This window comes from Heliangelus exortis, chromosome 9 (genome assembly GCF_036169615.1).
Source record: "Heliangelus exortis chromosome 9, bHelExo1.hap1, whole genome shotgun sequence".
NCBI classification, from domain to species: Eukaryota; Metazoa; Chordata; class Aves; order Apodiformes; family Trochilidae; genus Heliangelus; species Heliangelus exortis.
The window spans coordinates 4,088,887-4,115,677 of record NC_092430.1 but is presented as its reverse complement, the minus strand read 5'-3'; the positions used below and the strand labels follow the sequence as shown (position 1 = coordinate 4,115,677).

At 40.7% G+C, this 26,791-nt stretch overlaps 1 protein-coding gene across 3 annotated transcripts in view; it reads right to left on the bottom strand.

The window, feature by feature from the left end:
• The window catches only part of SPHKAP (SPHK1 interactor, AKAP domain containing), a 61,690-nt gene that overhangs the window by 4,989 nt on the left and 29,910 nt on the right, over positions 1-26,791 (bottom strand). For all 3 annotated transcript variants that reach the window (XM_071751721.1, XM_071751720.1, XM_071751722.1), the window contains exons 4-9: positions 16,605-16,664; positions 13,560-13,694; positions 10,433-10,688; positions 6,441-10,179; positions 3,457-3,636; positions 1,539-1,625 (exon numbers count right to left, since the gene is read on the bottom strand). In XM_071751721.1, the coding sequence (XP_071607822.1) occupies positions 1,539-1,625; positions 3,457-3,636; positions 6,441-10,179; positions 10,433-10,688; positions 13,560-13,694; positions 16,605-16,664 (4,457 nt within the window). The remainder of the gene's footprint in view (positions 1-1,538; positions 1,626-3,456; positions 3,637-6,440; positions 10,180-10,432; positions 10,689-13,559; positions 13,695-16,604; positions 16,665-26,791) is intronic.

Genomic DNA, 26,791 nt, shown 5'->3' with positions numbered 1-26,791 from the left:
CAACTACTGCTGTCTTTAACGAAACTAGCTCCTTGGATAAACAAATTCTGTTTAAACCTTGCAAAAATTTCTGAAGTTGCAAATTTCTTCCATCCCATCTTAATTCCTGTGTCCTATCTCTCTTGTTAAACTCTCCAAACCAAACTCCTGGCATGTGGTTCCTGTTTCAGCTTCCATTTCAGAACACAGTGGCCATGCTCTTGTGTATGTGTGGCAGAAAACTGTCAGCTCATTATTGGTGTCACAGCTCATTTCATAATTTCTGGAGAGACAGCACAGCACACATTTCCTGACTGTCCATTTACCCCCTCAATCAGGGGACTGCTGCAAGTCTAAGGTTTTATTTTTGGCCTGAGAGGATGCTGCTCTTACTGCCCTCATTCAGAATCTCTCCCAGGGTTTCAAAGAATCAAGGTTAGAAACACACCCATAATGGTTGCTGCAGGAGGGGAGAGGAAAGAATGAAGTGCACCATGTGGTTTGTCCTGACTTAGAGTCCTTGGTGCTTAAGAACTTCCTTCCCACCAGATTTTTTTCCAGTTTTCTCATGGAACAGCAGATATATTTTGTGTCTCCCCTCGGATTTGCAGAATAACCAAGTTTTCCTGCCTCTTGGCTCACACCTAAGAGTAGCCCCTGAAAGCTAACAGAGGGAGTCAGAAAGTTACCCCTTTGGTTCTTGGAAATAGAGAGGTGAGGGGGCATCTTTAGGGGTGTGTGTAGGAGGTGTTGCTGCCTATATAGGAGATGGGAACATTTTAGCAAGGTTGGTCTCTGGGCTGGCAGCTGAGGGAGAATACCCTTAACTCGACAGAAATATGGATTCCTGGGTTTCTAACTAAAAAACCCAGCCTCTTGGGAGCAGAAAATCTGCAGTGCAGTCTGACAGTGAGCTGTGAAGATTTTCTGATGTCACTGACTTCACAAAGTCCTGTGTTCAGTGTGTGACATAAAATATGTACCCTGGCCCTGGGGCCTTGCCCGGGCTGCACCCTGACACCCACTGGGCACAGGGTTGTCAGGCAGACACTTGCACATCTCTTGATAATTTTATTGCATGTTCAGTAGAAACATGCCCAGAAGCAGTGGATAAGATATACTTTGAGCCAAAGTATTATTGGAAAAAAGGCTATAATATTTTTATAATACTGTATATTATAATATGTATTTTATAATAGTTTTTCCTTAGACTTCAATTGATCTTTTTTTGCTTGAACTTGATATTACAGTAAAGTTTTGATAATATTTCAAGTAATTCAGAAAATAAAGTTCACACACTGGGTAACTCAGAAAATTCTTTTAAACAGAGCAGGGGATGGATCCATAGTCCCTTGAGGGACCCACCTGGGTGGGCTTTTCTGTCATCTTTCACTGTCTAGTGCTGTCACTCTGCAGAGACACCTGCATATGTTTATTTCTGAAACTAGCAGCAGTCTCAGCAGCAGGTGCAAAGCAAAGCTTGGCACATTTTAGATGGCTGAAATAATTTTCAGTTAAAATAAGGCTAAACATCAAGTCTCACTTCAGTAACTACTTACTTAGTCATAAGAGAAGATGGCACGTTCTCCTGATAAATTTCCAGGTCCATAATGCCAAGACTGCTAGTTGTACTGCTGTTGCCATTGCTGACAAAGCAAAAGTTTAAATATTAGTGCCAAGCTGCACTGAACATGTCTCCGTACAGCTTTTTTACACCTTTTTTAACTTTATCTGTGTCCAAAGCAAAGTGAGGAGGCTGCCTCTTGTCATGGGGAGTTCCACAGACTCAGCTGTGCTCAGCAATTGGTTCCCAGGAAGCAGCACACTAATCTGCTCAAAATAATGAGGCTTTGATTAAAATAGTTCTAGATAGAGATATGTTTCACAGGATGCTGTAAACTGTAGGAAAAAAAAAAAAAGTGGACTGCATGAAGGGTTTATAAAACAAGCATTTGGCCTCCAAATCAAAAAGCAGCCTGCTTGAGTTCTTGAAAAGAAGGATTGTCAGGTACAGAGATGTCCTGGGAAAAACCCCACAGATTCAGACACCTCTCAATCTTGTAAGGAAGGCATCTGGTTGCCCATCATGCTATTTATCTACTTGGTGACTGTCAGGAGGAGCAGTTTCAGTGTGTAGCATCATGCCCCTGATATTACTGGGGACCTGACAAAACCCCCAGTTCCAGTGACCACCCCTCTCTATTTGAGCACTTTAAAAGGCTGAGATTCTAATTAAAGCCAGTGCTCATAGGGACCAGTAAGATGTAGAAGCATTCTCTTTGACTTCATCACAAGAATGAAGTGTTAAATCTGATAATATTTGGAAAAAAGAGTGCTATTTCACTTTATAATGTTATAAATGTGACAGTGAATGTGTAGGTATTGCAATAGTCTGATGAACAGGTTGGGGACTGGCTAGCTGCAAGTCAGCACAAACAAGTTTTGTTTGATGTGAACTTGAAGCACTTTGTTTGTACTGCAAAAGCAACCAGAACTATTTTCCTGTACATTAGAAGGATTTACTAGACAGTTCCTTACCCCACTAGGTTTTTCTGAGTCAGTATCAGCACGCCCTGCATTCAGACTTGCTGTAGCAATTGCTTTTTCAGTGCAGAGTCAAAAGGCACACTGGCTCTCAGACCAGTGATTTTGTTAAAAGTTGATTCTATAATAATGGGATGAATGTTCACCCACACTGACAGACAAGGTTTTTTCAGCTAGCCAGCAGTGCTCTCTGATGGCTTCTTCCTGCTTTGTTACCATCCTGTCTGTCCTCCTTGTTGTCTTAATACCCTAGAGGAAGTTGTAATTTCTTGACAATATTTTAAAACCTGATCTAAGAGCATGTGAAGAAAAAACCTTGCTCAGTTTTAATTTCTGCAAGGGCTGAAGTCAAACTAGCTTCACTTATATAAGGAGAAGATAACATTGTTCAGATACGTGTCCTGACTTGAATAGGAACAAAAAGCTGCACGTAGCAATAGGAGCTCTGGAATTTCTGCCTGCTTGGGGGCAACTCTGCCATCCTCTGTTGATCTGCTCCCTGGGGCCAGCCTGAGCAGATCAGGTCTCTATCTCTGTTCTTGGTGCACAGATACTTGATGGGAGCACCAGTCTCATCAACTTTAGATGACATGCCAGAAAAAACATTATGCAAATATCTCAAAGGAAAGACCACAGCAATTGGCTTGTCCCATGGCTCTTTCACTGTGGGATGGAGGTGTCAGAATGGGGCCAGGACATTTTTTTTGTGTGTGAATTTATCTGCTCACCAATAATAAGTCTTGTCTGAGAATCAGAACATGTTTTTTTCCCCTTTATGTTTTTAAAAATAAAGAGGAGACCTCTGTTATTAGTCTTTCTTTACAGTATTTTGAACAAATCTCAATCTGATGAGTGTCATTGCTGGTGCATGTTTGTCAGCTCCTTGGCTTGGTTTTTCAGACCATATTTACTGAGAACAGACACCATGGGTACCTCAGGGATCTCTCGCTGAGTTGCAGGTAGCTGCTTGTGTCATCAGGATTGTCCTCATCATTAGCAAGCTGGGACCAGCTGCCAGTGCTTTCTTCACTGCTGCTGAGATGGTTTGGAAATTCTTCAGCTGTTTTTGTCTCTCCTAGGATTTCAGCATCCGTTCTGCTCTGAGGACTGTTGCTGTTAGGGGTGGTAAGGAAGTTAGGTTGATGTTGTAATACAGGCAAACAAACTGATACCACAAACCTTCAGGTGATGTTGCTCATTCAAGTCAACCAAGCTGCAAAGTTATACAGGTGCAAAAGAGAGGATAAGCTTGTAATTTATACACAAAGTCCAGTGGTGGACTGGTTGAACATACAGTCTAAGATGGTCCTCAAAAAGGATCTTCTTATGGCTGTTATAAAGAACACAAAACAAAGTAAGCTTTATACTGAAATATGCCTAAAAAAGGTTGAAATTCTACAAAAAAAGGTTTACATGTACAAAAAGAACAGCTCTCTGCACAGCCTTATGGCTTAGTGTGCTCCAGTCAGTTGGTAGGGTTGAAATCCATGGTAAATGTTAGTGCAGAGGAATGGCAGCTCTTGGAAACTTGTACAGGCACAAAATCCATGTTGAACTAATGGGGGCAAGTTTCTTGCCAGGGTTTCTACTCTGTTAGATCTAAAAGCAGTCTCCAAGTAGGAAAGGACTGTTTGCTGTGAATCACTAATGACTGTCAGTCTCTTTTGTTTCTTGGCATCTTTGCTGCTTAGGATGGGAAGAACAAAGTGTTCCTTTTCCAGGCAGGTGTTCAGTGAGTAGTCAGAAACCAGCCTTGATATGGAGCCCAGACTGAGTTTAGAAAATACAGGGCCAAGGGAAAAATGTTTTGTGATTCTGTGCACTTCCTGTGTTACACACACTCAAAACATATTTAAAAGACACCTCTATACATACACATTCCCACAAACAAAAAGTAAAAACTATTTAGAGTAACATTTCAGAGCCAAACTGGTGTTTGTGAGACTTAATGTGGGACTCCTGATATTCAGGCAGAGAAGCATACAGTAACCCAAACCTTCCTTCTTTTGGAGGATAAGGAAGAGTTGTTAATATCACTGCAGCACCAGCATAACAACTAAACCAAAACTATGGGTTTGGTTTCTTTCCTAGATGGTCTGCACTTGTAACTTGGTGAGTTTTCAATGTCATGTGTCCTGGCAACCCTCTGCAGGATCCCTCTGGAGAAGTTCTCACCTTCAGCCTTCTCTCTACAGTCATGGCTGGGGAGCCCTGCAGTTAGAGCAAGAGATCACCCCTACAATTCTGGTGCTCCCAAGTAATTAACTTCTTTAAGCATATTCTGAGGCAGTATCACCGTGGATATCTCCTCTTGCTCTTGCCTCTCAGGACAGCTGAGAAGCTGCAGCACTAGAAACAGACAGAGAGGCAGCTTCCTGCACAGGGAGAAGCAGGGACTTGTTGGTTGGAGGGTCTCTGTTCTGCCAGGCAGTCAGCATTTGTCAGATAACTCTGCCTGCCACCCCTGAGCCCTCAAGTACCAACCTCAGCATCTGTAGTTACACAAAAGCACTGAGCAGCTGGGTCACAGAGTAGTGGGGTTATTCAGAATTTTAATAAGGGCAAGTAGTACCAAACAGATTTTTGTAGATGATGTTACTTGGCATATTTTTTTCCCCTCCTCCTTTTCAGGCAGCCTCTTCAAAACACTCCTTAACTATGTGAAAACAATTCTTTTTCAAAAAGCTAGGATTCAAATTGGTAGCTATCTAAATGTGTCTTGTTAAAAGCAGGTTGAATTTGAAGGGCAGTGGAGGAGAGTCAGTATGAAAGAATAGCAGCACCATGATAATTATCCACCTAATTGCTGCCACACACACAGGGCAGTACATGCTTCCTCACTTCAAGCAGAGCTTTGTCAAAGCCCAAACCAGAGCACTGCCTGGAATAAAATGACTTACAAAAGTATTTCTAACACGAGCACCTCCACTCTTTCTGGAACTCTGAGATAATAGGGTGCTGCAGTGCTCCAAATGATTGGCAGTTTGGGTACCACTGAAGTATCAGATATGAATGAGAGGCACAGTTCAAAATAGAAAATGCCTTAGGAGAGAGCTTTGTTCTTAACCTCACAGCACCCACTGCAATCCCCTCTGTTTGCTCTGCACTCTCAGACTGGGTTTATGCTCTGCCCTAACTGAAGCAAGTTGCAAATTTCTCACCAAAAGCAGTGTAGCTGTAAGGAGAGGGTGGTAAACTGGGGTATAAACTCAATGAAATTCAAGTAACATGAAGGTTGTTCTTCTCTCTTTCTAAATTTTTTCAGAGAAGTTTTGAATCAAAGGAGGTGGGAGGTGCTTTTAATTACTATCATAGAATTGTCTGGGTTGGAAGGGACCTCTGACATCAACAAGTCCAACCCTTGTTATATCCTATCCAACCCTATGTTATATCCTCCACTAAAGAATTCTTATTACTTGTAGTTCCAGACTGTAAACACTAAGCTGAGCTTTAGCTCTTGCAAGTCTGGTCTTTTTTCCAGATACATAAATTGCTAGCAGAGAACTACAGGTCAAATTCTGCTATATTCTATTCTATACTTGGACTGATTTTTTTTTTTTTTTTTTTTTTTTTTGAGCTACCTGCCAGCACTAAATAAAGTTCATACTCTGTCCATATTTTGTGTCTTTACAATGAGAGGCCTAAATATGTGTAGTGGGAAAACTTAATTGTCTGTGCAGTATTAGATTTGAATCTTGGAACCACAGTATTGTCATGTTCAGTGTAAGTTTGCTCCAGAAACTGACACTGTAATATATGATTGGGTGTGTTGTGCCGTTAGAAACCTTTAGCCAGACCTGTTTATTTCTTTAAAAGTGCTTCTCTTCTAATCTTAGTCCTTTATCAAAATATTTTTTTACTGGGAAGTCAAAACAAACAGCAAGGCAATAATGGTGATTTGCTCTTTTGTCACTTACCTATTTTTTAGGGAACTGGAACCTGTGTCTTTCTCATCCAAAGCTTCTATGGGCTTTTCTTGGCTTTGATCCTCCTTTCTAGCAGGGTGCCAGGAAGCTGGGGACTCTGAGGCTTTATCTGGCTCATCCCGCTGATCAGTTTCAATCTGAATTAAAGGCACTTCCCTGTGCTGACCTGCAGGGAGGCACCCAGGACTCTTGATTCTCTCTTTTTTCTCATCCAAATGTATTGCATCCCTTTTGAGTTTTGATCGACTGGGAGCTGCACTTTGGGGATGTTTGCTTTCCAGCACGTGTTCTTGGCTTGTATAATCACAGGAATCCTGCTGGACACCAATTAAATTTTTACCAGTTTCCACAATATTTGCAGCCAGTCTGTTTGCATATTGTTCCACCTGTGGTGAGGAATCGCTGGGGAACTGATCCAGCTCTGCAGCCTCTTCCTCATCTGCTATGATTTTGTTCTTGCACATCAGAGATTTGATGGAACTTGCCCATGTCTCATGAATCAGCATATCTGTTATCTGGTCAGTCTTGCATCTTTGGTACAGGCATGAGTCAGACTTGCAAAGACCTGCAGAAGCCACGGTATTGACTGGCTGTAAACTTAAGGAATCTTGGTGATGGTGGGCAAATCCATCTAATGAATTTGCCTTTACTGGGACACTAACTGTTAATCTGGAGCCTGATGATCTGCTGTCTGGCATTGATGACTGCCTAAAGCAAAAAGGTGATCGGAGAGAGGGGGGTAGCAAACTGCCACACCAGTCCTTTGAGTTCAGAGGGGAAGATATGTTCTCTTTATTTTCTTTTTCTATTTCTCTTAGCATATACCTATAAAATTCTTCTGTTATGCTTTCAGTGCTGGACTGTTTGGATGGACAGCTCGGTCTTACATTGAGATGACCATTTTTCTTGGCAACCTGTTGCAAAGCAGAAGTTAAAATGTTGTTTGCATTTTTTTCTGCGTAGTAATCGAGTAATAAATCAAAACCTCTCCCTTCGTTTTCCATTTGGTTCACCATAAATCTTGAAAACTCATCTGTAATACTTTCACAACTAGACTGCTTGGAGACAGAACTGGTCTGGCTCACAGACTGCCCAAAAGTGTTCATTAGCCCCAGGGTATTGAAAGAGGCTTTGGAATCCAAGTCCTCCTCTGGGATGCTCTCGCAGCTCGAGGCCTTGGCTCGGCTCCATCTTTCACAGTGCAGTCTGGTCCTGGGGTGGTTTGGACCTTGCCAGATGCCATCGACCACGGAGAGTTCAGTGAGGTTCATGATCTTGGCAGCCACTTCGTTTGCAAAGATGTTGACTGAATCTGGTGTGTCCTCAAGGCTTATGGATTCATCTACCACCCGGTTCATCAATCTTTCCTTCAGCTCGGGATGTTCATCAGTTTTCCTTTTGATCTCACTGAGTCTCGGGGCCCTGTGTTTCCTGACAACTGAACCATTAGCATGGGTTTCCTTTTTCCTTTTCATGCTCCTGCATGACAAACTCTGGGTCACCAGATATTCGTTGCCTCTCTTCCACGCACAGAACCAGGGCTGCTTTCCGTTTGAATTTTCAAGACAAATGGCAGCTATTTCTGTTGCCATAGAGACAACTGTTTCTGCCAATTCTTCTGCATAATCAGTAATACAATATTTACCCCTTGAATGTTTCACCTGTAGCATAGGCTGAGAAGGAAGCAACACGTGGTTTCCTAATAAAGATAAACTAACCTGGACATCATTATTTAGCACAGTGTCACTCTTAGCCTTGACCTCATCTTCTGCATTCATGGTGGCACTGGATGAGAGCTGTTCTTGAACACCGTGCCTGCACTCATTGTTTGCAAAGGTGTTTTCTCTGTCTGAAAATGATCTGCAGTCTTTCTTTTGATGATGATTGTTACTCTGATTTGGGAATTTGTAACAGTCTCGTGCGGTTCTTTTCAGGTATCTTTTCTTGGGAGATGTTTTTGCAGCAAGTGTGTTAGGCCCTGTAGATCTGCTCGTTGGTTCTGAATTCAGTGTGGCACTTGTCTTACTGTTGGCATCTTTCACATTACATTTCCTGGTGTTTGTGTCACTTCCAAGATCTTCACCACCACTAGAGCTGTAGGGTGTACTGAGTGGCTGAACAGCAAAGTGATCAAGGGGGCTCTGTGGAGTTTCATATGCTGCTGCTTGTGTTGCTTCTCTTGTTACTTTATCTGCATTTGTGTCCTCAGAAAAGAGAGGAGAACACTCTTCAACTTGTCTTATGTCATTCATCTTCTTGCAAGTGAAATATATAATGTTGAAAAGTAACTCATTTGCAGTCTCTGTGAAAATGTCTTTTGCAGTTGAGCTGTGTTCTGCACGGGGGTGTAGCAGTCTCCTCTTCCTGACCTCTTCAATAGAATGGCGTAGGATAATATTGGACAGGTTCTGTGCAAGTTCATCCCTGACTACTTCCTCAGTGTGTGGAACCTGTGGCCTTGCTGTTGTTTCAATAATTTTTCCATTTATGGATTCCATAAAATGCCCGACGTTTTTGTACGTGTTGGGTCTTGTCAAAATGATCGATGCCTCTTTGAGAAGTGCCTCTGCAATGCTGTGGTTGAGCTTCTCCATGCTGCTTCCTATAGCTATGCTGCAATGAAGAGTGATGGCTGCAGAGGTCTGAGCAGCAGACAGGAGGCCACTTGAAGCTGCAGGGTACTTCTCTTCCTTTGTGTCCCCCAGACCACAGATGGCCACGGCACTTGCTACTTGAGTCATTCCACACAGTGCAGATGGAAAGGAATATTCTGTATCAGCAGAGCCATCCATTACCTGTGGAGATTCTGGGTGTAGCTCGTCTCTACCAACTCCTCCACTTTTAGAGTCCGTGGCTTCTTGATCCCGTCTGAATTTTTCCGCAGCCTGGGGACTGGAAATGGTCCCAATAACAGTGGCTGCACAGGCTAGAGCCACTTCCAGAGCACTCTGGCCGTGTCCATTTGAATGTTCTTCCTCCAAGTAATCTGAAACTTCAGCAGAACTTTCTGATTCAGTCCAGTGGCACAGGCTGGGGAAGGCAGACCCTGGCCAGTCAGCCACATTTTCAGAGCTGTCTGGGCTTTGCACGATGACAATCTTGGGAAGTTCATTCCACGATCGGGTAGCAGATCCATCTTCTGGCTTGCAGGAGCTTCCTACAGAGATGCTGACTGCAGCCTCCTCTCTAAAAGTGGGCTGGGACTGTGACAGTCTGATGAATGCATCTTGCAGAACAGATTCTGCCAAGTTTGTAGCATACTCACCTGTAGTTGCCTGCTCATTTTGCAAAGGAGGATCAGTTTGCCCAATACCTGCAGAATCCTCTCCAGCTGCCTTACTGCTCTGTTTTGCTGTTTCCTGGACATAGAGAGGCACCAGCTCCTCTTTAGCCATTTCAGTTAAAGATACATCTTCTAACCCATGTGCTGAGCAGGAATTTTCAACCTCACTCATCAAATTGGTAGTAATAAGGGATGAAGTAGCTCTTCCATCTAAATCTTTTTGCATCAGTATTTCCTGGTCTGACATATCTGCAGGTTGTAAGGTGCCATCTTCAGCCATAACATTCACAGCTTCAGAGATTCTAGTAGCTGCATTATCTTCATTAATGCAGTTCCCTTCAAGAATGATTGGCAACCTGGATTTTCTGTAGTGAAGATTTTCAAATCCCTTTCCTTTATTTTTTTTGACATCTGAAGATGCTTCTGAAACGCTTAGTTTGTCATGACCTAGTAAAAGAAAACAAGAAATTAGTTTTTGCAGGGTACCCTGGAACTTTAAAAACGGCTGCATGGCTGCAATGTGGAACCACACAGCCACACATCCTCATCTTGGAACATCAATTAAAAATATGAATGGGTGTTTGTTTTCTAAATTACAACTAAATATATGCAGGAATTAATACCAATTTCTGTGAGTATTGCTGTTGGTGTTTTGCTGAATGAACAATAGCAGAATTATGCTCAGTCCCATTGCTTTTACCAGGTTTATATTCATCAGCCTCGTTGTCATCCTCGAGGTGTTCAGATGCTGTGAGGAAATCTTCTTCTATTGAGGACACTGAGCAGTTTGTGTCATCCTCAGGCTTTAAGACATGAGCTTCTATCTGCAGCTGTCTCTCCTGAACGAGCTCAAGTCCAATCAGAAACTTGTTTATTTCAAAAATGATGCAGCTTGCACTGTTTTTCCTGTCCCCCCTTGCACACTGAACCAAGCAGACATCTGCCAGCCAAGGACACTGGAGGGGAAAAGAATCTCAAATAGTTATTTAATTAAAAATAAACTTATTTTAATCTTCCCTCTCTATGAGCATCCCAGGAATGTTCTGTTGCAACGATTCAATATATTTTGTCATTTAGATGTTTGTAGCACAGCATGCAGTGACATATACCCCAAAATAAGACTGCTTGGACTGGCAGCTTTTGTTATTCACAAGTTTTAGTAAAGAACCCAGGTGTATCACAGGGGCATCTTAATTTTTTGACATTACAAAGTTGTTTTAAACCAACTCAATGGCAGAGGTTTTTTGCTTTTGTCCATGTCAGGGTTAGCCATGTGACACACTCTTATTAGCAGCCTCACACCACATGGTGTTGCCTGTCTCTTAAGGAAATTGTTTGAGGGTCTCAGTTTCTTTTCAAAAAAATTTCTGTTGCGGAATTTTCTAAGTACTGGCTGGTGAGACTGTGAAGAGCAGATTACCTTTAGATATCCCTACAGACTTTTTAAAATGGTGCTTTATTTATTTCCTTAGCTCTTTTTCCTCCCATCCCTTATTTGCCCAAAGCCCCATGATTTCAGACCAGTAGAACCTCCCACTGGCAATGGAGCTCTGCTGCACACTGTGCCGAGCCCCTGTATGAAACTGCCTTATCCAGAGAAACTGTATAATCAAGCTCAAAGTTGGACAGCAAGTAAGAGAAAGGAACTCTTGTTATGTTCATTTTATTGATATTAAAACTGTTGGATATTTCTACAACCACAGGGCTAGGTTGGTATCTCTGCATGGGACTACTTTTGTGGTATGGATGTAGTCTGAAGCAAAGCCAAGCTCTGGCAGCTTGTGATCTTGTGCTTTAACTCCAGGCCCTGGGAAGGAGCCAGCTTGAGTGAAGAAAGCTCTGGATCAAGGTGGTAGATTTTAAGCTGGGCAAAAGATGCCCTGGAGCCCTTGTGTGTTTGCAGAGAATCTAAGAGAATGTGATTCTATGCTACATCTTTTGTCTTTGAGTGTGAATGCAAAGAAAATATCTACTAATAAGAGGAGTGGGATGAGTATTTTTTTGGAATAACATCTTGTTTTAGCTTCCTTTCCATATAAAAAAATGTGTCTGAGTAGAAAATCAGATAAATTAGTGTGTTGTAATTAAAACTGAAAAGGGAGATTTTTTTTTTCAGCTAGATGCTAAGAAATAGTTACTAAATCAGACTTGAGCATACACTGTATTTTGAAAGTAGTTATTAAAAACAGATGCAGTCTTAGATCAAGCATTCCCCTGCTGTTTCTCCAGTCCACAGCAGACTTGTACTTGTGAAAAGGGTTGAGGGGGAGAGCAGAATAAAAATCCTTCTATGAAAACCATGTGAATCTCCTTCCAAACAAAAATCTCTAGAAAGCCAAACAAATGTAACGATGAACTTGGCATGTGCTTATCTGGCCAATAAATCTCATCCAGACTCAAGGCAAAGCTTTTCTTCATCTTAAAAGGCAAAAATTTATGTTAGTTCTGATTTGTCTCATCTGCATTCTCTCAGAGAAGGCTTCCAGGTCCTGATGGCCACGGTTTTTTGGAAATGGGGATGACTTTGGGTACTTGAGTCATCTTGTTCAGGCCATGAAATACCTCTGTGTGTATTGCAGAATCTTCCCCCCAGGGAAGCAGGGTTTAAGTTTGAATTTCCCCACCATAGGCTTGTGCTTGTATTTTTTTCTGTTTTTTCTAAAGTCAGCCATTAGTCACGAGTAGCAAGAAAGCCCAATCACCAGATCTTTTCTGTTTAAAGATCAGCTTATTAGTGTAACATAAAATTCAATGATCTTGTAACACAGCTCTTTCAGGGCCTGTTTCATGAAGACTTTTGCATACAAGTCCATGTGTTAAGTTTGATAAGGCAATTTTATACTCGAGGATAACTCTGCAGTTTGAATGACAATGTTCCCAATTCATGTTTGGCTAAATGAGATCAGAATCTGCCCAAAAACTACTGAAGTATTTTACATTCTCTTTCTTTACAGAGACATGACCAGGGATAAAGTATAAGAAGAATGGAAGGAATAAAAACTTTTTTACTATAATATAGTGTTGATGCCTTTAAGTAAATGTTTTTGTTTGCTTCCTTTTGCTATGTGATGCCAGCCAAAGGAATTCTTGACTCTCAGATCACATATTATTGGCAATAATGGGAGTGAAGGAGTTAGCATGAGAGCTTTGCCTTTAGCTCCTTTCAATGTTAAATTTTAATTAATGCATTAATTGCTTTTTAAGCTGACAGAAGCTAAGTGGGTTATCAGCTCTAATATTATTCATGTAGCTTGGTGTTTTCCATTGTCACAGCCAGGCTTACAGTAGCCTCTAGGATCTTCAAGTCCTATAGTCAGGACTTTGCCAAGCTGCATGTGTGGGAGAAGACAGATTGGGAACAAAAGTGAGAATTAGCAAGACTTCACTTGAAAGGGAGGCTGTAGGAGCTGTGCCCCAGTTGAGCTAAGCACAGAAAAAGTGTTACATCTTTCCTTCCCTCCCTGTGCTGCCCTTCTGACTCCTGCTGCTCTTGAAATCTGGGCTTATGAGTCAACTCTGCCACCAGTGCCTGCCTTCCCTGAAGCATCTTCTGCTAATGGGGCTTAAAGCATTATCAGCTGCAAGCCAGACATCCACAGAATCCAGAGGGAATAGCAGGATCTCTGTCCTATCTTTGTGTCCCCCCTTTGCTACACTCACTTAACAGCCTTTTTTTAGTCACATTTATGCTTGCAGATTCCTCCCCATCTCTTAAACTGGTGCAAGGATTTTGCTTTCAGCTTCCTTTTTTTTTTTTTTTTTTCCGTTTTCCTAATTCCATCTTTCACAGGTGTGATTGTGATCTTAAAGATGAGCTTTATTCTTACCTGGGGAACTTCATATTCAGCCTGAAGGTTTCCTGATGCTAATCCACTCAGCAGGACTATTTCATTTTCCTTTGGTGGCTGTACATTGATTGAGCTGATAAGTTTGGGGAGATTTGGAGAGACGCTGATCAGCCTCTGTAGGATGAAAGGTAGATTTTGGTCTCAGGTAATGAAGCCTGAGTTGCACAGTTATATTCAGAAATATCAAAATTAAATACTTAGGCATCTCATCAGAAACTTTGTTTGAACTTAACACTTTGAGACAATTAAAAATAGAAGTGGCATCATGAAAATGCACCATCTTCCTTTTGAGCTGCTAGGCAAGACAATGGTGACAGTGTAAAATAATGTCCAGGAGGACAATTTCTCACCCTGTACCTTGCAAAACAGCTGTGATTGTGTTTGTGCATCTAAATCCTTGGCCTTCCTTTTAGGAAGGAGCTCCTAAGAGACTGGAGCACTGTGTCTGCTACTGGGTAAAGCAGAAAAGATTCAGTAAGTCTGGTAATGAGGACAGGACAAATTTTCTGGTTTTCCTCCAGGCATGTGACAAACAGGAAACCAAAGTGAAAGTTGGATGAAAATTGCTGATCAAATTGATGCAATGCTAAACCTGGAATAGCAAAGTTTTTAATGCCCAGAAGACATCCATATTTGTCTTACTGTTCCACTGGACAATTTCATGACCTTTTTTATTTATAACATAATAGCTTTGTACCTGCTGTGTAATTGCTAGAGGCAGGAGTGGCACTGGTCACAGCACCAGTGATGCTCTGGTACAGAGTGGGTTTGCACTGTGCTCCTGCCAGGAGTCCCCAGTGATGTGCAGGTGACATCTCTGCTCACTGAGGTACAAAGACCAAAAGGACAGGACCTACACTGAGGGTGCTTCCAATTCCTTCCTGCCAAGGATCTCAGAGTGCTTCTTTTATGAACAGGGAATCAAGGACCCCTCCTTAGAGAGGGAGTAAATGCCAGCTCCATTTTATGTGATAACAGAGCCCACCAAATGGCAAAGCCATTGAGGGAATGCAGATCTTGGGCACCCAGCTGGATGCTTTTGTTGCTCTGCAATTCTAGGATGCTTCACTTTTTCCTTTTCATCTTCAAAATAATAAGCTTGCAATACTGTTATTTCTTCTCAGAGTGATTTAGATATAATAAAACTTTTTGCCTTAGCAAATCTAATTCAGTTTTGGGGAACAATTCACTTTTCTGTCAACTGATCTTCAGATGAGGCTAAGTATTTATATTTGACATAACTAAATTCAGTGCTTCGATTCAATTTGACATTTCAGAATAGTACAGAAAAGTTATCATCATTTTCTTTTTTCAAATTATAACCTTTCTGTTAAACACACATTTATCCATGTATCTATATTTTTCTACAGCCTAAACTACCACATTTTATCAGATTGCTTAGGTAGGAAATGATGACATTTTGTGTGTATCTTTTTTTCAGCATAAAAAGCCCATTCCAAGGTTCAAAGGGTACTGCAAATTCTGACCAACACCCATTCCTTAAACAGTTAGATACTTCATGCAAAAAGCAGCTATGCTAACATCTTGAAAATTCTTCTATGAAATGCTTGTGCCACATTAGTGTGCTGTGTAAAAATCACCCTGCTCAAAGCTAATTTACACAAAATGTAGATTATCCACAGAAACTGAGATGAGTGAGTTTCCTCTTAAAGAATACACAGTACCTGTGCCAGAAGGGAATTTTTTTTATTACCTACACTGAAAAGGAAAAGTATCACATCCCAGGCATGGCTGAGGGATGCTTGGACTCTGCACCAGCACCCATCTTGGTGAAGTGTGGTCAGATGTTTCCAGATATCTAACTTAAAGATTGAGGGAGAAGCCTGTGGTATTTCCTTACGAGTTGCTAAAGCTTTTGTTCCTTAAAAAACATTGAAAGGAACAATAAAACCATTGCTGATTAGAAAGTAACAAGTACTTCTGTGGACTGAGTCAAGTCAAACCTCTCAGGCTGTTCCACACAGCTGACCTGCTGAGTCAACAGCAAAGCAAGAAGCCAGATCTGGTTTTGAGGTTGAAATTTGCACAGATCCAGGATGCAGAAAACAGGACAGAAAAGCAGCTTCTGCTAACAAAGGACTTGCAGGACACAACAAGATCCCAGCATTCACTGTCCTCCTGTTAGCTAAAGCTCTTTTTTAGCTCATTAACCATAACTAACCACCATATTTTACTGAGGAACTCCCTGGGTATTGTCAGGAGAGCCTACATTTGTTCACTTACTACATATTAGTGTCACTTTGCTTTGTTGATCATAGGTATCAGGCCAGGATGATGTAAAAAAAGGAAGAGGTTAACTGACACTAGGCTGTATCTTTCAAATGTGACTTCCTCAGGTCTGAGTTTGGGGTTTTTTTGCTGGTCTATATTTTAAATACCACATGATGATGTAGCTTGTCTCAGTGTTTGTTAAAAAGTGGAGCTTTTTTCCTTTATTTTTCTTTTTTTTAAAAAGTATTTTCCATCCACCTTCCAAACTCTCAGTTAGACAGGTTAATTACACCTTTAGCTCTGTTTTATCTGTTTATGTTTTAAGACCATGTAAACCAGCTATCTAGAGTCTGACTGCATAAGACTGGGTGCTGGACAAGACCTAAATGAGTATAAGATTCTTCAAGTCTTTTTGGCAGCAGGAAAGAGACATCAAAAATCATTATAATGTAGTATTACATCAAAATAAAAAAAATGGATGCATGACATATCCACATTCAGTTTTCTGGTAAAACCAAGGCTGAGCAAGAAGTCCATTTCCATGATAACTGCTCTAGACTCACAGGCTGCTACAATCCCTAAGCTATTTCTGGCATAGCAGTAAGAAAAGCATATTAAATATGGCCTGGCATTGAGAAAATTTCATCTTCCTGATGCTTTGCTCTCTGTAAGGATTAAAAATCTAGAGCTTGCTTTGATTTGACCAAAGAATTTTGAGCTGGGTTTGTGTTGGAGAGTCCTGGTGTACCTGCCTAGACCTGCTGGGATTGTTATTCTGACCTGAGCTGTTACCTGTTTCACTTGCTCATCGCTGCAATCATCGCTGTTTGCATCTAAATTCACAAAACAAACCTGTAATAAGAGAGAAAAAGCAACAAAGTCACATTAGAATGGCAGCAACCCTTTTAAATTCAATGTGTGTTCCCTTTGCATCCTTGTGGTTGAGCCTGTGAAGCTTTTTCCTGATACAAAAAAGTTTGAAATGTTAGCAAAGAAAATCTCTCTTCCAGCTTCGTTTCTGAGTTAGATTCAGGAATAGAATCAGGAGCTGGAATGATTCCTTGTTCTGTGAATCTCTTTTTACAAGATTGGAAGAATTTGGTCTTGTCTTGATTTAAGCCAAAACCTGGCACAGATTCAGGTCTGAGTTAAAACCAACACCTGATTCCAAATAAAGTGCAGATCCAGAAGTTCCCTCCAGCAAGCAGTTTATGTTTCTTTCTCTAATTCTATGTCAATTCCCACTAGAAAAATAAAACGCATCCCCCTTCACCAATATTCTTGTGCTGGGCATCTGAACTCCTGTTGTGTGCCTTTTTTTACCCCAGGACAGCACTGATTTCAGTTTATATGTGCACGTGTACAGATTATGACCATCTGCAGTAACAGCCAGCACAGCAGATGGAAAGACCCAGCCAGACCTCCCATTGTACCAAAAAAACCCCAAAAAAAAGCACATGGAAAAAGTAAGGTTTTTGCCCTTTTAAATAGATTAATGGCACCTGTATATGTGCTTAAAAACACACTTCCCAACATTTTTATGATTTTGGGAAAAATGTTTCTCTACCTGACAATGTCACCAATTAGGATGTGCTATGGTCATCTGCATTTTATGGCCAACTTGAATAAATAGTTACCAAAATTTCTAAGCTATGAAATCCTAAAAATATCCCCTGTCCTAACCACACTGCAGTTCATTATACAGACAAAAATTTGTCTTCCTTTCCTCTAGAATTTTACAGGTAGGCATTTTACACATCAGGTGGTTATTACAAAGCATTAGAAGATTATCCTTCTGATTAACACGTGTCCTTGCCCAGTGCCCACAGTGATCCATGATTTCTGAGCCCAGAGGTGCCTTGGCTGATGCCTCTGTTAATTTGGCAACCAGGGAAGGAGCCCTGGAAGGTCTGGCTCCAGTTTCTAAAGTCACTTTTGTACTGGATTCAGTGGGAAAGCTTTGGGAAGAAGGTACCCAGGAACAACCAGGTCTCTGGGCACAGTCCATCCATCCAGTTGACTGTGAAAAACCTTTTTTTTGTCACCTGCTACCTATGTGCTGGGGTCTTGGCAGTGTTCTCTGCATTCCCACAGGTGACACCACATCCTAAAAGTGTCTTCTTTGTCAGCAGCCAAAAAGTTGTCATCTGTTTCCTGAGGTGTGTGTGGTGTATAACTCACTGGTGCCCCAGCAGAAGAAATAAGAAGATAAGTAGGAATATCTGTTGTTTGAAGTGGGGAGGGGGTTGCTGGTTTATTTTAATTTTGAGAACTTAATGAAAGCTAAATAACGTAAGCTAAAAAGAGCCATGCAGAAACATAGAGATATTGCCTTTTTTCTGGCTTAGGAATTACTTATTTTGGAAGGAAAAACCTGCAAAAATTAAATGGTGTTATTTAACACAAAAAAGGAAAAAAATCAGTACTGAAATTCAGGCTTTTCACCCACAACTTCCCTGTTGATACCTACTTTTGGTTCAGGAGTGGTTCTAAGTGACAACAATACTTTTCTTGTGGTGAGCTGCTGCACTCAAATCCAGAGTCTCAGTAGTGTCAGAAGCAGCATGCTACATACCCAGAAACCATTTAATACAAAATAATATTGTATATAGCAACCCCTTTTACTGTGCAGATTCTTCTACATTAAAGCCTCCTCTTCCTAAAACTCTCCATGCATTTCTACCAGGACAGTGCCATGCAGATTGTTATCACTGACTTGCTGAACTTTCATCTTGAAGAAGTCTTTAACTTCCAGGATCATATAAAAAAAAAAATAGAGCATTTCCCACCCTTTTTTCCTGTATTTTTTCCCCTTTTTTTCCCTTATTGCATGATAATTTCTGTGACTGGTAAGAGGGGTATGGAGTGAGTTCTCTAAATCAACAATTTCAAGTCATGAAATCTGCTGTTGAGTCAGAAACTCTGCAAACACTTCAGCATCCACTGTCTTCAAATTAAAATGATTACTTCTTAAAAGAACTACATTTTAAGACAAGTTGTTTATAAAGCACTTAAGGATATATAATGTCCTATACACAATCTATGGTACACAGGGACAGACTGCCTTGGGGAATTGCTAGAAGTGTAACACAATTCTCTCACTTGAGAAGAATAAAGCAATTTCATTTTTATCAGAGTATTAGTTCTGGCTAAGAGCTGAATGACAAGAAAAGACATTCTTGTCTCTATTTTCCTTATAGCTTTCATTCCAGTTGTCTTAACCAAAGCTGGCATTACAATATTCCATAAATAAAAGTGCACACAGGTAGGAAAGAAATACTGAAAGGTATAGTACTAAAAACAGTAATTAAAAAAAAAAAACAACAAAGTATTTTTCCTAAGTGTCTCTTACAATAAATCAAGTCTATTTCAGTTCATTTCTATTATCCCCAGGTAAGAGATTGCCAAACTACTTTTTTTCTGTTTGTTTTAGGAAGTGGTAATGGCTTTTCTGTTGTCTGTATCAATAGTTGACAATAAGGAAAGGCTTTTTCTTTCATGCAATATCTTGTAGTTTTTGGTGAGATTAAAACAAGTCCTAGCTTGGGGATTTTTTTATTAAACTTTTTTTTTTTAATAAGAAGAAAATCTGTTTGTTTTCCAGTCTTCTTTGTCAGAATATTAAGTCAGCAGAGATGGTTGAAGGCTGAGTGTAAAAAAAATATAAAAGTCTGCTCTTGTTTCTATCTTTCCTTGCTCTTTGTACCCAAAGTGAGGAATATGCCTCTTAGAATAATGCAGTGATGTTCTAGTTATTCTCCTCTATATTTTGGGCAGGTAATGGTTCTTCTCAGGATGCTTATTGTTTCTTTATTATGTTGCTGAACACTTTAACCCTTTTGAAAATATAGAATTGTGAAGATACAGTTCATGAAGAGGGCTGTGAAATTTTACAGCAGTTGATTGCTGTGATAGTTGGTTTTAAGGAGTGTTTTTAATGGAGTGTCTGACCTCGTTAATTTCTGCTCAAAGCATTTTGTGATGGGCTGGAAGGTCTGGAATTCTGAGCCCTATCCTTACTCTAATTTCATCCCTGCAAAACTAAAAATATCCAGGTGCTCTAAACCTTTATTAGACCAAAGTCAGTGCATCCTGCCTTTAAAAAAATCAGATCAACAGCACAATAAGTAGCTACTCCAAGGCATCACTCCCTGGAATGGTCAGTGTCTATTTCATAGAATGTACAGCTGAAGTCAGTGAAAACCCTAAGAATAAATATCATTTTACTCCAAGCATCTGAGACAAAGCACACTGTAACCCACAGGAAATATAAAAAAAAAAAAATTTCCTGAGCTCTGTCTCTTTGAAAATGACCTGCAACATTCACATATTTTTGACGTATATTAGGATGACATAAAATGCCTTTTCAAGCAGATTCTAGCACGCAGCCACCTGTTTTTTCTCTCTGTATGACAAGATGATTTGCTTTGGTGGTTATCAAAATACTGGCCTGCAAAGCTACCAAGAAGAGCCTTGCATTTATTTTCACTTGAATTATTTAGGCTAATGTGAAGGATAAATAAAGACTCCTGGACTTCTTGTGATATCTATCTATCTATCTATATATATATATATAGCCTGTCTATAAGGAGCTCTCTGTTCTTTTAACTTGGAGATTCTTGAATCTTGTAATTACAGCAATTTCAAGTACCATTAATTTTTTTAGCAATAGAAAAAAGTAGCTGTAAAATCATGATTTCTAAATAAATGTTCTAATATGTCACATGAGATAACCCTTTCCATACTAAATAAATTAAATTATCTCATAACCTCTGAGATGCCAGGAATTTTTTTAGCATCTAGGTTTGGTAGGACTTGCAGGAAAGCTGCTTGTGCTAATTTTTGGGGCTAATTTGTGGCTTTGATCTTTTCACTGTAATTATTTACTCAAAGAAAATTTTTACAGCTGACATCTCTAGGCCAGTATGTCTGCACCTCTCAGTAGGATTTCTAGAACATTTTTCTGATCCATCTGCTGGAAAGCTGCTCTCAGGTTTTCGTTATGACTGAGACTTTAAAGGGTAGGAGGCTCCTTTCATTGCAGCTGCAGAAATTTGAGGTCTTGGGCAGCTACTTTGTGTTTGATGGGAATCTTGTTATCCAGTGATTATCACTGGATAATCCAGTGTTTATCACCCAGTGATTATCCCAGTGAATATGCACATGCTGGGTGTAAAACTTCCTTCACAGCAATTACTCTGGATTCATCAAGGCCAAAAAAAGCAATATCCTTACTAGTATTTCTACCCTTTCCTTTTCTCTCTTTGCCATCAAAATGTTTATATTTACCCATCACCATTTGAATTTACACACTGAGGTCAAAAGTAGTTCTTGCTGCAATGACTCCTTGTCTATAAAGGACTATAAAGTTAAAGTACATTTCTGTAAAAACTTCTGTGCCTACATTAGTCTTAACTTTTTTTGCTAGGCTTTGTTTCCACTGCATTTCACAAGATAACATACCCTGTTCTGAACTCTGAGTTTACAACACTTGATGTAGCTTCTAAATTCAGAAATATTTAGTCTCTAAATACATCCTGAGATCGGTTCAGTGACACAAAGGGCGATGAAGATAAGGCACGAACTACTAAGGAAAACAGTAACAGGAAAGCAGAAAAACAGAAATGTCAGAGCTGACGCTCAGCCCAGAACAGCTGATGCCCTCTGCTTTGTTTGTCCCTTCTTAACAGTATGTTTCAAACAAAAGTCTAATTGCCCAATCTCACCAGCTCAGACTTTCACTGGGGGTTTTGTTCCTGCTGTGGCTCACCAGTCTCTCCTTTCATCATTTCTGACTGAAATTCTCTAAAAAAGGTAGCATATGGTTGCCTGTGGCTTCAGGCATTTCAAGTGAACCTTCAGGGCCTGACCTCTGTTCCTGCTGAAGGAGACTTGCCTGGCATCTGTCTGCTCTTGTGTGCCCTGCAAAATCCAGGGAAACTGCACTAGCTGTTAGCTTATAAATAAGTAGAAGTCTGAAGCAGCAAGCTTGCTTGCAAAAGAAGAAATATGACACTTTCTTGTGCTTGTGAAGTGGGAAACAACCCATTTTTCTGAATGGCTTCTGTGAGTGCTGGAATTAGAAAAGGCTGCTTGGCTGTGTATTAACATTTCAAGGTTATGTTTTCAGCATCTTGAGGTGTAAGCTCTGGCTGCCACTTTGCCTTCAGGAGAATTTCTCTGCAGGTCTGGTTTCTCTGAAGGTCTGGCTTTCTCTTGTTTCTCTGTTGTAAGAACAAGGCTTGAGCTCCCACTCAGGAGACACACTTAACATCTCCCAGTTCCATCTGGATTCATGGAACCTGTGGGAGTTTTTACCTCGGAGTCCTCTGGCCTATTGTCAGGTTAGATAAATATCACCCAAGAAGCTTAACAGTGACTGCTGATTGCCACATGGAGACTCTACCACGTGTATTTATAAGCTATGTCTTGATTGAAAGGAAGATGTAATCTCTAGCACAGAGAATGGAAGCTTTGCATGACGTGTCAAGCACATCAGATGCCAGATCCTGCCGACTTGCAGAGGAGTCACAAGAGGCAACACTGGTGGGGAAGCAGCACCAGTTCTTCCTTCTTCCACTGTCAGCACTGGTGGCAATACAGTCTGTCTCCATATCAGAGATACCCACCCTCCAGCCTTTGTTCTTGCCTGCCTCCCACAGACCATCAGGGCTTGAGTTTGGCTCTGAAAAAAGCAGAAGCCTGGTGCTCAGCTTCTGCTGATGCAAGGCTGCTGCTGTGGGAGGTTTTTTGACATGGCTCTTTCAAGACACTGGACTCTTCTGTCTTTCTATTTTAGCCTCTCAATGCCATGAGGGGAGGTTTTGTTGCCAAATATGTCCTTGGAAGGAGTGGGCCTGTGGGTTTGTCTCTTGTTGATAAGTAGGGGTTTGCTTTGGTGTTGCACTCTTTCTCTCTGGCTATTTTTAGAGGGCTCCTTTGTGTTAGCATCCATAAAAATATCAGATCCCACCATCTCGTATCCCACAAATTTTTTGAAACTAAAATCATGAATCACCGTGCCTACCATACTCAAGGAATGTGTCATTCAGCCACATTAAAAAGATTCTCTGAGACAGTTAATTTGACAAATATGCACTCTCAAAACCCTAAATGTCACTGCATAATTAGAAAGAAAGCCTTAACTGAACTTTGAAATTTTCTTTTCCCCCCAGTTCTTCTTTATTCGCTCTCACCTCCACTTGAATTTGCTTTCATTGCTCTCAGTTGAGCCTGAAACTATTTCTGTAGGTAAGCAAGCAAACAGAAACTATACTGATGTTTCTTTATGGAGGCTGTAATCCGAGGTATTTTCCTGAATTCTTAAAAAAATATTTAATCAAACTAATTTAAGTCTAATTCAGCTACTTGTCACAATATTTCTATGCTCAACAACTGCTTTAAGACAATGTTTTGTCTAGTTAAAGATATTTTTGATGGTGTTGCCCCTGTTGAAGCTGGTTCTGTTGATTTCCTGAATCTAGTATGAAATAGTAAACATAATTAATTTATTCTCACAGAGTTCTTTAAGCACCTTTCAGGGAAAAAAAGCACAAAAGAAAAACAATGAGGGAAAGGTATGGTTCTGGAGGGGCTTCTCTTCCCAGATCCACTGTTTAAGATGTAAGCTGGGAAATTTTATAGTTCTTTAACCTTTTATCAGGACAAAATTTGCTCTCTTCAAGGCCTTCTTCAACCTATAGGTCCAGAGCAGTGGTGCAAAGAGGACTGTGAGACTCCCTGGCATGCAATCTGTGGCATCATCCCTAAATTGGGAATATGTTAGAGAGCAGGGTATGGAAGATTCCACGGTGATGATTAGACAGGGGATTTGTAGCTCTCAGTTTCTTTGCAGAAGGGCAAAGAGATGAGAAATCCAAGCATCCAGCTGAGGATTGGATTGATCTTTTTGGAAAAGTAGTTACAAATTTCAGCCTGAGCCACTTTCAGGAGTGGAGTTTTAGGTACTTTCAGTAACACTGTGAAGTATGGTTCCTGCTTGTTTTCTAATTCATGCTTAGAAGAAGTATAAATCCTAATTTGAGAATGTAAGTAGCTCTATAAAACAGAAATTCCCATCCCTGCTTTTGCTTGCCTCTGGTACCTTTTCCATAGTGTAGCTAGGGGAAAAAATAATGCATCTACATGCTAACACCATGATAATGAAATGGATGCTGTGCAGACAGATGCAGTCAATCTTTCAGTTCAAAGTGCAAGTCAACATACACTTTGTCAAAAGAAGGTCCCGAGTTCTGTAGAAGAAAACCTGTGTGGCAGAACACTCAACTGCAATTAGGTTTAACTTAAAGTGGAAGGTAAGATCTCATGTGCTGAACGATAAGAGCACAAAGCTACACACAAAAGAACTTTCAATACAAGAATGTTCTTCAAGTTCTTGCTTACACTATAATTTGGCAGGTGCTCAGAGGAGACCTCATCACTCTCTACAACTCCCTGAAAGGAGGTTGGAGCCAGGGGGGGTTGGGCTCTTTTCCCAGGCAACTCTCAGCAAGACAAGAGGGCACAAGAGGTCTCAAGTTGTGCCAGGGGAGGTTTAGGTTGGACATTAGAAAGAATTTCTTTCTGGAGAGGGTGATCAGAGATTGGAATGGGCTGCCCAGGGAAGGGGTGGATTCTCCATCCCTGGAGATATTTCAAAAGAGCCTGGATGTGGCACTCAGTGCCATGGGCTGGGAACCATGGGGGGAGTGGATCAAGGGTTGGACTTGATGATCTCTGAGGTCCCTTCCAACCCAGCCAATTCCATGATTCTATGATCTGTGTAAGAAACAACTCATTTGACTCAGTAGAAGCTGTGCTGCTGCAGCCAGCAGCAAACTGAACTGGAGCAGAGCAATGAGACAAGCTGCCTGGGGGCAGCCAGACTTTCCACTCACTCAGGCCCACTCACAAATTGCTCAGCTATTTAAAAATAAAGCTGTGCAGTCACTCCCTAATGAAGAGGAAACAAGGATAATCCAGAGTGGGAGTGTGCATATATGGTGCTCTCGTGCATACATTTTCATGATGTTTAATGTGTAATCTTCATTGAGCTTCCTTCTGGTTGTATACCCTGCTTCTTAAAATGTCTTCATGCAGAGCAGTGAGGCTGTGACACCTGCATTGTAAAGGTGTAAAGGAAAAGACTCTTTCCTATGATTTCTAGGAAAGAGAGATCACAAAGAGTTCACAAACTGCTAGCTGAAATTTGCTGAGTGTCAGGTAATATTCTATAGAGTGTTCTCTCACTTTTTTTTTTCCTTGTCATTACTATTATTTAGCCTCGTATAGCTACACTTCTGAGTAGCCTTGAAAAACAGGCAAAATTGGTTTTCTCCCTGGCTGTTGAATTTTTGTGCTGTCGTGGGATGGAAGAACATAATCTGGTAGTTTCCAAGTGTTTCTCTTCCCCAAGAATAGAGATAAATGCCTGCTGAAGAAGAATGTGGTTGACACCTCCTTTTTGTAGAGATGCAAGATTTTTCCTAAGAAATATGGAAACTGAAAATTACCAGTCATTACTGTTATGTTGCAGTTATTTGCTTTTAGTTTACTATTTCCTTTCTCACATGGACCAAAGTTTGGTTACTTATTTTTCCTGCCATTGGTTCTCAACAGTTCTTTTTTTGGATCTTTAATAGTTATAACTATTCACGAGGCAGCTTTGAGCTGCTGTATAAAACACGTGTGGTTCCTGGAAACGTGGAAACAAAACTGTTAAGGGCATATTTAATTTCTGCCTTAACTTCAGCTCATATATGAAAATAATTTTTTCAGAGCAAAGTATGTACAGATGCAAAGAGAAAAAACACATTTTACAGATTACAGAAGTAGTCCTTCCAGTTGTCTTTTGAACTAGTGCTCAGTCTGCCTGCAGTGGGCTCTGTAAGTCAGTAATTGGTGAAGAATTGGTGAATTCCTGTTTCTCTGTGTGAGACAGAGGCTCTCTGGAAGGTCCAACTCCTTCCCACAGCACCATGAACACCCACCCATTCCTGAGAAGGGACTAAAGCTCAATGCCACGATTTAGCCTGCAGCTGTTGATTCCTGCTCCTTGTCAGGATATAATTAAGGTATCATCAGGCTGAATAGGAAGATGGGACTTAAAGCTAAAAATACCTCTAGTAATTATGGCTTATATCTGGAAAGCAATGGATGGGTTTGGATTTCTGAAAGAGACAATGCTGTTCCTGAAGGTGGTTGAGTAATTGGGGAGTGAAAGGTAAAATAAACACTCTTGTAATCCCCTGTCTGTGTGATACTCTGCTGAGGGTGTGCATGCAACCTTCTGAGGGAGGGCAAGCATAGTCATCTGTAATTCTTTCTGTCTTATGCAGACAAATAAGGCTTAGCTATGTTTACTAGCTAAGTAAATGTATGTAAATCTTCAGTCAAACACGAAAAAACTAATTAGTTTTTTCAGCTGTGTGTGGTTACTATTCAGGAACACACAAATGGTATTGATTTCCAAACACCCAATAATCCCAAAAACCCCTCCTCTGGGACTCAAGATTGCACTTCCAGACTTAAGGCTCTAGAAAAGCCTTCTTGAGTACTAACAGTCTTGAGGAGAAACATCCTCCTTTCTCAACTCCATCCTTCAGGAAGGGCATTCTTTCACTCTTTGGGGGCTCTGGAGAACACACTGGACATAGGGGATCTGATTAAGAGATACAGGTGCTTAGATTCCAGCACTCTGCTCCAGTGTCTGCACTGTTGTTAGCAAGTTACCTGAGAGCAGCTCTGGTATCAAATATTGATATTTGTACATAAACATCTAAAGATGTGCAGTGTCAAATCTTTAAAAAGCCCTAGGTGAAGAAATGAATGAAAAGCATTCATAATCTACTTCAATTCAACTGAAAGTTACACTCTCTCTTTTTTTCCTCATAATATTTCACCTTTCTGCTTATCTTTGAATCAATCTGTGGGAGCTGTTTCCTGCAAGTTTTTGTTCCATCGCTGGCGTTTGGCTTGCA